This window comes from Macrosteles quadrilineatus, unplaced genomic scaffold (assembly GCF_028750875.1).
Source record: "Macrosteles quadrilineatus isolate MER2022 unplaced genomic scaffold, UCM_ALF_1.0 Scaffold_1__1_contigs__length_201487025, whole genome shotgun sequence".
Lineage (NCBI taxonomy): Eukaryota > Metazoa > Arthropoda > Insecta > Hemiptera > Cicadellidae > Macrosteles > Macrosteles quadrilineatus.
Window position 1 is genome coordinate 196,002,850 of NW_026542594.1, and position 12,076 is coordinate 196,014,925.

General features: G+C 34.5%; 1 protein-coding gene across 2 annotated transcripts; it reads left to right on the forward strand.

The window, feature by feature from the left end:
* The first annotated feature begins 37 nt into the window (after window positions 1–37).
* Window positions 38–10,530, forward strand: LOC128983465 (PSME3-interacting protein). Of its 2 annotated transcripts, XM_054402762.1 has the most exons (6): window positions 38–278; window positions 2,349–2,453; window positions 2,976–3,074; window positions 3,525–3,732; window positions 7,555–7,730; window positions 10,098–10,530. In XM_054402762.1, exons 2-6 carry the CDS (start codon window positions 2,357–2,359, stop codon window positions 10,274–10,276), a joined length of 759 nt encoding a protein of 252 aa, XP_054258737.1. In that variant the 5' UTR covers window positions 38–278; window positions 2,349–2,356; the 3' UTR covers window positions 10,277–10,530. The 2 variants fall into 2 exon arrangements, with proteins under 2 accessions (XP_054258737.1, XP_054258738.1); XM_054402763.1 differs by lacking the exon at window positions 38–278 and having other exon boundaries at window positions 2,330–2,453.
* The last annotated feature ends 1,546 nt before the right edge of the window (window positions 10,531–12,076 follow it).

The window sequence follows — 12,076 nt, forward strand, 5'->3', positions numbered from 1 at the left end:
AAGTTTGACAGTTGGTCGTTGGTTGGTCTGCATCTGCAGGAAACAGGATAGGGATAGGAACAACAACAAGGGCAGAAAATTAACCACCACCACAGAAGAATAGAAGATTGAAAAGAAATTATTAACGTTCACGTTCACGACATCAGGGAATGAAACTCACCAACCAACATTAATTTAAATTTACGCCAAGGCAACAATAGGTTGTGTTTTTCTGTAAAAGGTTTATATGGTCGTATTTTATTGTGTGAACGTCTCACCCGTGTAGAAGTCTCACTAAGGTAAAGATATAAATAGCACTACAACACGCTGTGAAATGATTATGTTAGCCCTTAATTTACGTTTATTTTATTTCTAGAACCATATTAAGTGTTAGCTTGTGTCTTGTGTTATGTTGATAAGGCTTTATTGTTAAGAAAATAGCCTAGGGGTCATTCCACATCAATTCAACCAACGAAAAATGATTAGCCTATCTCACCCATCATCTCAGAATTTGATGAAACTTGGCTTGTTTGTTCTAACCATAAAGATAAGTCACCATACCAAATTTTAACTCAATACCTCTTACCGTTTCCTTTTTATAGCCTTTTAAAGTTTTTCGTTTCCGCTAGTACTAACCATCAGATGTCGCGGAATAAAACTCGCTTACTTTTAGAAAATAATTTATAACTTTTCTGTTTACTGAAGAATCTTCATAAAAAATTCATGTACTTATTCTTTAAGACATGAGGATTCCATAAAAAAATACTAATAGCCTACCTCTTAGTTTAATGTAATAAGGCTGAAAAAATTTCTTTTTTGTACCTATGAATTTTTAAAACGTGAAGACATAGTTTAGCGTAAAATGGATTATCTAGAAAAGGGTATTAGATAAACATAAAAACCTTTTTTTACTAATAATCCTTATTAAATTAGCTATCATATGCTGCAAAAAAATTCATGGGGTTTTAATACCTTCATAGTTTTTTATCAAGTTAAAAATCAAATTATGAATTTATTTTTTTTCTGTTTGATTTACAGAACTATACGGGTTTCAAGGAATTGAAATGCCCTAGACTTACACTATTACAAAATGTTTTTAATTACTAAATTAATCTAGTCATATTTCAGGCTGCACTTTACTTGACGTCCTACACTCATTCGATTGTTTTTTCGATTCGATATTTTCATTCGATTGTTTCATTCGATATATCGTTTGGTTAGTTAGGTTAGGTTACCTTACCTAACTAACCAAACGATATATCGAATGAAGCAATCGATTAATCGATATATTGATCGATATTCTCATTCGAATGAGTGTAGGACGTCAAGTAAAGTGCAGCCATATATCAACCCCTTAACTTAACTGTTTCAAAAACTTAATTTCATATTACAGCCACAGTTACATCCTATTTCAAATATTTTTTATTAACTTACCGACCGTATCAGACATGCTAAAAAAAATCTTTGATAAGGTAGAGCGGGTTGTTTACTAAAAATAAAAACAGCCTTTTCTTAAAATTCTTTAAGTCTAAATCTGTCACAGCCAGAGGTAATTTATTTAACAGCCTGATACCCGGATCACAACATGTCCTGATCTTGTTTTTTCCAACCGTACCTGAGGCAGATCAATCTTTTTGCAGTTTCTGGTACTAATACTTTGCACTTCATTTCTCATTTTGTAGGCTATTTAAAGCTATTCTTAAAAGTAAACAATAATAATTGATAAATGTATAAGTTAATGATGGTCAATATTTTTAATTCAATAAAAAGTGGTTTACAGTGTGCTTCACTATTCTCTTTACACATTATTCTGATGATTTTTTTCTGAGATAGAAGTACCTCGTGGATTTTAGGAGAGCTACCATAATAAATTAAACCATATGAAGCAATTGACTGAAATAACGCAAAATAAGCAGATTTTAGAAATAGCCTACACAACCTTTCTTGAGTTCAGTAGGCTACAATTATTTAATAATTAATCTAATGACAGGTACTACATTATAACTTACTTTATCCAAGGGGTTATGACGTTAGTCTTCAATTTAAAAATTCATTGTTTTGTCAATGTTATTAGATAGGCCTAAGTTAATTTCTGATCATTGCATTGACTTATAATATAACTTAGACCTAGTCAATGATCATTACCATTGGTCAAGCCGTTGGGATTTAACAATGTAACATGATTAACGGTAAACATAGGCATTACCGGTACCTCTGTGGTACTAACTTTAGCCTATTATTACATTTACTGAATCTAACGTATGTACTGTTACAAGTTAATGACCAAACCAACTTCCAGTTGAAAGTAACCTAGCTTAAGGCCTATACTTTGTTGTAAGCTTTTGTAACTTATTTTCTTTTTCTCATAGTATAAAAGATGAGTTCGGGATTCATATCAGAAACTGAAATTGCTGAGCAAAGAAGAGTTAGGCAAGAGGAATGGGAAAAGGTTCGGAAACCGGATCAACCTTTAGGTAAGTTATAATTAAACTTTGTTTTAGTTTAGCAATGGTATTTAATTTTAGTACCGGTAGGCCTAGGTTATTTTTTTTATTATCTTCATTATCTTTTCCTGTGACAGTAAGATCGGAATACCTCAGATTTTTTTAAATTTGTGATATCTAAGGTTTAAAAGTGTTTTTACTTTTTGGTGTCTTAGGGTAATTTATAATGTTTGAGTAGAAACAATCTTAGGCTGTCACAACACATCAAAACTGCCATAGTAGCCCAAACCAATTAAATAGAAAATAAAACGTGACGTATTACATTACCCTATGATAAGCTGATAAAACAAGGTTCTTTTTAAGTAAAAACCTGTCTTCAGGTGGACTGTAACGCCCAAATACTTCACCATCCAAAGTCAATTAACTCCAACATGTGGCAGAAAAGCTGCTGGAGTAAAATAATACACAAAGTATCTCCACTATTTGTTAGTTTTTAAATTGAATTCAGCTTGTGATAAAATGATTTTAATTTATCTTTCTTGTTCCTTGTAGAAGTACCAGAAGAAGAATATGATCACCGTTCTTTGTTTGAGCGTCTCCAAGAGCAAAAGCAGAGAAAGGAGTTTGAATTTGAAGAAGCTCACAGACTAAGTAAGTTTGATTAAATTACCATTAGAGTAGCATTACGCTATTCTAAACCAATAGGAAAATCCGCTAGTTCAGCAGGACTTTAGGGAAAATATTTCAATAAAATGTTTGAACTGGGAAAAGACAAAGACAATAAAATGTTTTTTTTTTTCAATTTAAATATCATATGCTATTTTTGAAACATTCGACAAGCAAGGAAGAACCAGGAGCCGTGCGCACTGTGCGTAAATTTGTATCTCGCAGGGCACAAGGTCTTCTTACAGCGTGAGCGTTGTAATACGTAGTGACAAGGAGGTACAGGAGTGTTGGAGGGGTTAGGAGAAGTGACGGTGTTGGACTTTGCCCTAGACACCACTAAGTGCACCACTACAGTGTTTCTTCTGTACCTTACTTCTCCGTTTCACCTTTAGTAGCCTACTATTTGCTTTTATTAAACTGCTATTATTTTTTCAGAGAATATGATAAAAGGACTGGATGACGATGAGGTGGAATTTCTGGATTTGGTTGATAGAAGCAAACTTGAGGAAGAACGTAAGAAATCAATTGAAGAAGCCAGAGAAATGGCCGACTTCCGGAACAAAGTTGCGACTCTTCAAGAACAGTCTCTGGAACAAAGGATACAGCATGAGATTAAAGCCAAACCACCGCCTCCTGCCAGCAGGTGATACCCCGTTGCAGCAAACCTTTAGGATGAGTTGAACTTAATTTATGTTTACGACTCTTTTGGTATTGGTAGAATATTGATGATGGGCTGATAACGACAAATCCTCCAACTTTGGAGGATTACTTATTCCAAAGTAAGAATTTTTTTTTTTTACCTCAGTCATAATGTAGTTGAAAAATAATATCTGCCATACCGGTACCTATATTAATTTAGGCCTGACTATTTTATCTAAGGAGGGAAAGCAATAATCATATGTTTACACGACAGGCTTCTAGCTGTGGAAACAGATTTACTAAAACTAATCTAGGGAAGCGAGATGGTCTAGTAATAATAGGCCTAATGTTGAATACGGCCAAGGACGGATTAAAGGGGGGGGCGGTGGGGGCGACCGCCCCCCCCGAGGCCCAAGAGACAGAAAAATTTTTTTAAAGGAACGCACGGAAAATAAATACTCGTTGTAGGTCTGCAAAAGAAAGATAAAATATTTTGTCTGTGGTAAAACTGGGTTAGTATGGTTAATTTACGGTTTTAACAAAAAGTCGGGGTGATCTTACAAATATTTTAATTTGAATTTTGGTAAACAAGGACAAGCGCTTTAAGGAAAATAATCTACGAAGGTTGGCAATGCTGTTTTTTTCGTGACTATTAAGTACATCCTTGTCTGTCGTCCGTCATGGCGTTGTCTCACTCGTCTGTTACCGATCGGCTCGCCGCCGCCATTTTACAGTATACTGCGAACTGTGAGAAGAGATGGAAGAACAATTAATTATTGACAGATATTTAATTTGAATGCGGACTTAAGTTGAATATTTAAGTTTTCAATATTTTAATTTGATATAGGCCTACCAAATAGGGGCTGGTATTAAAAATTAAAACACCACCGGCAACCTGTATTCGGGGTTGGGTGATGAAATTCAAAATCATGTTAAAAGGTGTGTGACATCACTCATGGTCACGTGAACTGAAAGTTATTTTAAAATGTACCGTCATGAAAAAATAAAAGTGATGGAATGTACAGTTCCAGTCTAACATTAACGTCTAACATTTCTTGTCATAAATTTTTTAATTCGTCGTATCAATTCAAATTTGTGGCATTAATTTAATTTTTTAAAGCTCCTTAAAGTTATGTGGTAATTGATAAGGATTGTCGTTTAACAATTTTAAGCTATCCCTAGCAACCCCTACTAGGGTGGTGAGGGGTGAAATTTAAAATACCACAAAAAAGTACTTTATATTACCGTAGTAACGTGTATCGAAGCTCATTTGGATATATGCAACGTTCAAAAATTATTCAGGGGGTAGCATTACGGGACACCCGCTATGTAAGATTGAATAAATCAAACTTCATCTTGATATTTTAGGTCATTGGCCTATATTACGCATCTGATAGTGCTTTTTCAGAAGAGAGGACCATCGATAATTATAAATTGATATTACTTTAATTGGAAACAATCATCTTCTAAAAACCTAATTATTAAAGCAGATTGTACAACACTATTTTTATATTTTTTAGAATAAAAATGTATTTCAACTTACATTATTCACAACCAAAGTTACAAATGAATGGTTTTGAAATAAATTTTAGCCTATACTGCATGTAAAAATAATCAACTATTTAAAAATGTTAAATATAAATGCAGTTCAAAAACAACAAACAAGTTGTTTTCACTTTTAGCTCAGAAGTTTTCAACACGACCTTATCATATACATATATTTTTAAATACAACTAAACTAAACAAGAATGGTAATGTAGGATAGTAGTAATAATTATAATAACAGTTAACATTACAATTATTTTACTAATCTCTTGTTTACGATGTGGGGAGCAGACGGCACGGCACGGCCGGCTATCACCCACTGCCAACATCACAACACCAAATACTCTACGATTCCCTCAATGTTTATTGCTTTAAGTTCTGAACTCAAATAGGTTCAGGACTCATAGATCCTGGAGTTTCAGAGATAGATCCGCGACTCAGCAAGACGATTTAGATCCCAGAACTTATTTGAGTCCATTTAAACTCAAGTATTTAGGCCACTCACCAGTAGCCTATATTGAAAACATGTAACAAATATATTTTTTTGTACCTTTATATTATTTAATAAAAAATGTAATTTGGTTAAATTTATTTTTGACATGAATGTTTTCTTTGTAAATAAATTAAATGGAAAATATACAAAGTTTATTATTTTTTATTTAACCTGTCTGGTGTTTTTTTTTTATAAAAGTTGTGTAGTTTAAAAATAATACTGTATAAAGAGGACTTAAAATGCGTATCATTCATATGTGTATAATTCCAGTTAGTAGTGCCTACTTAATTCATAGAATTTTAATATAGGTGATTAATTTTGCTAAAAATAAACAGGTTCTTGCTATGATTTTTTATGCACACAAATTTGTAGGCCTAGTAGGCAAATGGTTTATGAAAAGTGTTAGATTTACTTTAAGAATATAAGTCTAAAACCTCTAAAACTGGTAGTTTTTCAAGGTATTTTTCTAAAAATCTTCCCGGACCCCCCTTTTTGCTGGGGGGTATTCCATACCCCCCAGGCCCCCCGGATCCGCCCCCTCCCACAAGATGGTACTAATCCGCCACTGAATACGGCTTTGGTCCCAGGTTCAAATCTTGCTAATCCCTAAAGGCTATAATAATGCCACGATCTTTAAGGCCTTGTCTGAAGTAATGTTAAAACAATTCCCGGCTAGAGCCCATCGTCATAGGATGTGATGTTGTGTTTTAAACAGAAAGAGGTTCATTTTTTTTCTTATTAACAGTTTTTATTTTATATTTTATTTAGTGTAGTCATTAAAATAACCTGGATAGTTTATCACATTTTATACAGTTTCTTAAGAAACTATGTTCTACTTTTTGCTGAGGTTCTAATGGTTTAGAGCCAAATATTTTCTCACGAGAGTTGTGAATTCTATTACAACCCAATTGATCAATTTGTTGTTACTGTTCCTTTCTGTGAAGCTATTGTCATAGAGTAAAATTAATAAAATTAACTTTAAAAATTTTGTAAGGGAAACATAGCTAGCTCCAGCAAACTCAAGCTGAACTCGCCTTGGAACACAATAAAATAGTATGCTGATACAAAAGGATAAGATGTCTTGTAGTATTCACAATCAAATGTTATCCCCTTATCTTTTTTACCAGCCCAATTAGAAAATGCTTTTAGTATTAGGCCCCGGGTACGATACGAGCGGTGAGCGGCAAGCGGCGCCGCTCTGACATCGCATCTCATTTAATTGGGTGTACATTTGTTAAGAGTGGCCACGATAAGTCTGAGCGGTATGGCAAGCGACGCTCATGGTTCCAAGTCATAACCGTCCAGAGAATGTTTTTGGAATGACCAGCACAGAGGTTTTAAAAACACTTCAGTCACCAGAAAAGTATGGGACAAAGTAAGGGATAATTTGTTTCTAAAACCTAAGTTTTTCTTTAAAGGCGAACATTTTTTAGATAGCAACAGTTGAAATACGTCTTTCGGATAAGCACAGTTTGCCATTTTCGACTAATCCGACTCCTACAACTGAGGAAATTTGATAAGCGTTATAAATGTGCCGCTAGTATCGTAGCCACCACCGCCACTCAGGTTGCCGCTTGCCGCTCGTATCGTACCCGAGGCCTTATGCCTCCAAGATCAAGAAGCTACCTTTATAAAAGGTCAATTTTTGTTCTTGATTAAGTCCTAACCCCTAAGCATCAACAAATTCAAATGTGTTGTTCAATATACAAACCGATGTTGTTTCCCAAGTTGGAACCAATAAACCAGTATTGTAAAATTTCATTTTGTATGGTATTTGTTTATTTACAGCGGCCGTACATCTCAGATGAAACTGCTTGCTGGTGCAGTTGTGAAGAAGCGACCGGCTGAATCTCAAGACACCTCGCCGAAGAGACAAAAGACTGAGCCTGAATCAGATAAGAAACCAAATGGTGCGGGAGACGATGCTAAGGAGTGTTCCAAACGCTCAAGAAGTGAATCTGAAGGTACGGTAATCAGATTACAATTTATTTTTAAAACCTTCTCTTCTTCAGTCCCTTAAATCTTCTATATATTTTATTTATCTAACGCCTATTCATTACTCATCAAAACCTTTATCTATTCTTTACCAGGTCCCAATTCATGGTCCTAGAGTGCCAAATTTCCAAAAATCCTTTTTTTTACAATATAGTTTTGATTAGGGCACAAAAAAAAAGGACATGTACAGTAGACCCCCTCTTAACCGACCCTAATGGGACCGGACGTAGGTTGGATGACTCAAAAGGTCGGTTAAAACGGGCAATCCCTAAAATCATAACATAATGAAGTGCTATTCATTTGAAATTATATAATCACTAGCTGTACCCGCGGGCTTTGCCCCGTTTTACTTCATAAGTGAGCTCGTTTGCATGGCTCAATCACGTCCTGGTTGAAGTTCGTTCGCTACGCTCACTCACCTTTAGGTTGGAGCTCGTTCGCTGCGCTCACTTGCCTTCAGGTTAGCTCGTTCGCTACGCTAACTCGCCTCCAGGATGAAGTACTGTAATGTATTAATTGATGCCTTCCAAATCCATCGTAATACAGTAGAGAACCTTTTGTCGAAATTAAAGATACAAGCAACCATTTTGTTACAAGACAGGATGTTTATTTATAGCCTCTCACTGGAGGCTCGAGGCACAAAAACTATCTTGACCTTGGAGTTGTTAACCCCCCTTCCCTGCCCTCCCTATAAGTTGCGTTGTTTGTTTACTCCAGCGATAAGATAATCAGTTCTCAAAATCGTAACACACTTTATGATGTTATAAATTTGCTGCACAGATAACAAATCAGATCAGATGTGCTCGCGCTACGAACGATAGGCTATGCTATATTTTTTGGGACCAATACAAAATAACTTATTCTTAGTCATATCCTGTGGAGATAAGCGTATGGTTCAGTTCTCATCGCCCAGCGTGGGAGCGGAAATGCCGAGATTCCTAGTAAGCAGCGGTTAAACCGAACTGCTCTCAAAGCAAGGTCGGTTAAAACAAACTGTATTATTTTACGATCGAAGGCGGATAATCCGATTATCGGTTAATACGAGGTCGGTTAAGAGGGGGTCTACTGTAATAACAAAAAAATTTCAATAAGCATTTTATTAGGGATGGACGAGATTGGATTTTTAGTTCGAGACGAGACGAGACGAGATTTTTTATTTCTCATAAAATTTCGAGACGAGATCGAGACGAGATTTCTCTTCTCATACACAACGGGAAATGCACGTTCGAAATTTTTACCTGAGTTTGTAACATTGTTAGATGACTGTTTAAATACTAAAATAATGATAATAGGCAAGAATATTTACAATCTTTTCATTAAATAACATCAGCATAACATTTTTTTATTAATCTCGCCTAACTTATTAAAAATGCCTACGATTAGGAAACATGGTGATATCAGTTAGGATAGAGTTCAACTTATCCTAAAATAAAATAAATCATAAAATAAAAGCAATATTAATTTTTATAAAATAGTTACTTGTTTTGACTTTTTTATAGTAATAAAACATTCCTCACACTGCTTACACTTAACAAAACTTCTCAAATGTTATTAAAGTAATATTATTAAAATAATGAAAGTAATATTTACATTAAAAGAATTAATTAAATAAGAACGCCTTCGAAAAGGAAACGCAACTACAACACGCTCCTGTATTGCGGGTATTGCATTGACTTTCTGCAGGCGTTTTTAATTTTTTAATTTTTTTTTTTTTTTTTTTTTTATTCTCGTCTCGATAAAAATCTCGGCCAAAAAGTAATCTCGTCTCGTGTAACGAGATTGAAAATTTCCCGAAAATTTCCCGAAATTTCGAGACTTGACCATCCCTACATTTTATCTAACTAATAATAGTAATAATAGCTTGTTTACAGCTAAAACTCGTTTCCAGTTACTTTAATTTTAATCATTTTCTGGGGAGGGGTGTCAAAAGTGATGCCTTTGGTTCTAGCTACCCTAACATGCTTATCAGTCAAATAATACTTCCATCAGTCACTAAAATCCTCACTTTAATCAGTCACTAATAATTGGGCTACATTGATTACCAACTTAAATTTGCTATGATAAGTCAACCAAGTCTTTGATAAGCCTATAAAACTAGTGTCTCTTAGCCTCTAAGATTTAAACAACCACTGAAAAACTTGCATTAATCACTCACTGAACTAGTGTTCATCAGATCCTAAATCTACATCTGATCAGTCCCAAATTTGAGTTAGTCAGTCACAGGAGAAACGAGATGTCTACTTCTTCTTCTTAGAAAAGGCTGACAATCTCTTTAAAAAAAATAACTTCTATTAAAAGATTCTAGTCAGTTTCTAATTTCCGATGTTTGATTGTAGAAGCTGTGCAACCTCCTCTCCGATGCATCGGAATCCTGCCTGGTCTCACATCCTACGACGATGCTTCCAGCGACAGTCGCAGTGATAGTGATTCGGACCTAGAAGTTAACAAAGCCAAATACGACCTTCTCGGCAGAAAAATATGCAAAAAAATTGAAACTGTGTCTGCCTCGCAATGAATTGCCGTTTTCAATATTTGCACTTTGCGTATGTACAATTTCAATTGCACTAATGTTATTATTTTATCAAATGTGCTGCTACGTTGTACCAAACGGTTTTTATTTTCTTTTTAAGCTACCGGTTTCAATCTCAGGCATTATTTCTTGTACATTTTTCATTAGCTGTAATGTTTATTTTTAAGAATGAAGGGTAGTATCAAACAGTGAGCTGATTTTAATTTTTGTTTGTAAATGAAATACAATTGTTTAATATACATTTGTTTTTAAATTATCCTTGTAAATATAAACCTGAACCTGTTAAAATCGTCTAAAAGCTACTAGACATTTTTAATTGACTAACATATTTCAATCAGAATAATGTTCTTTCTAAATTGTGACACTAGGTTTGTATATTAGTGTTTTGATATTGTAATCGTCGACTCGTAAGTACAACCAATTAAGAAGCAGGATTCAAGGGGTAAAAATAAAACAATAATCAAGAATAGTATTTTATTCAAAACGCCTTGAGGTTAACTAAGTTTCATTTAGCATTTTTTTTTTTTCATTAAGCATTTTCATTTCATTTCACCTTGTCAGCAAGATGTCCGCCATTTAGTTTGATTTACTTTTAAAGATGTCTATAAGAAATTTGAAGAAACGATAAGCTATATTTCTTCAGCTATGCAAAACTTCCTTATTTCAAAATGGTAGTCATTTTAATTTTTACAACTTGCTAACAAAAATTGCTGATTGGCTGATTTTATGAAAAAATGTCACAAACATGCCGGTAAAAATGTCATTTTGCCGGTACCCTACTGAGGGTACCGGCAAAATGAGGCTCACCATTGGCAGCTGGGACTCGCAAACGAGGTATTTTTGGCAAAAATCTTATTCTTGATTTTGTTTTTTTTTTCACACTTAAAACATATGCCTAAATGTGTTGTCCCTGTTTCTTCAACACCCTATATTAGGGCCTATACTCTAGACTCTAATTTTCTTAAAGCTAGCAAAACTATCCATTTCACACAACAAACCATTTTCAAGATTATAAGTGTAGTAAGTAATAACCTACTCAAAAATATTGGTCAATCATTAAAAAACTAATTTACGTCAAATTATTAGCAAAATTGTACTAAATTGGAATACATCTTTTACAACCTTGACTAACTCAATTGTAAGAATTCAATAGGGTGTATCGATAATGTTGGGTCATTAGCATTAAGCCCTTGCGTGTTGGACGGTGACGGAGTTATGGTTGTAAACAGCGCAAGACTGCTAAGCCGTCTTCTTGTGTAAGGGAAGCCTCGGCAAGTGTTTATTGGCTTCAGACAATCACAGCGAGGCAAGGTCGCAACACTTTCTCACGGATTGTTTTAATTTTTCTGGACAAAACAGTAACATTTTGGGTAATGGCCTTTTAGCGTACTTCCCATATAGGGAAGTAGCTATTACCGTAGGTGGCATGGTAAGACCTGGACCTGGGATCGATTTACTTTTTAGTTTTACCACGATAACTCTAGCAAAAGTGATCCGATTTTGATGAAATTTGGTATAAACTTCTAAACCTACATTTGTTCAAACAAGCGAACCAGCATGATCGGACTATGGGAACAAGGGCTTATGGGGGGTTTAATAGGGTAAAAATGGGTTTTTCCCATTTTTCACCCTGTTAACATAAGATTTTGCATTTCTTTTCCAAACCATTTTCTAGAGCTCAAAAAAACAAATAATTTAGTATATTGAAGCATTGTTATATGTCAAACGATTAGGCCTACTGAAAAAATCCCAAAAAGTCTAAATTTTAAAATACCATGTTATTCT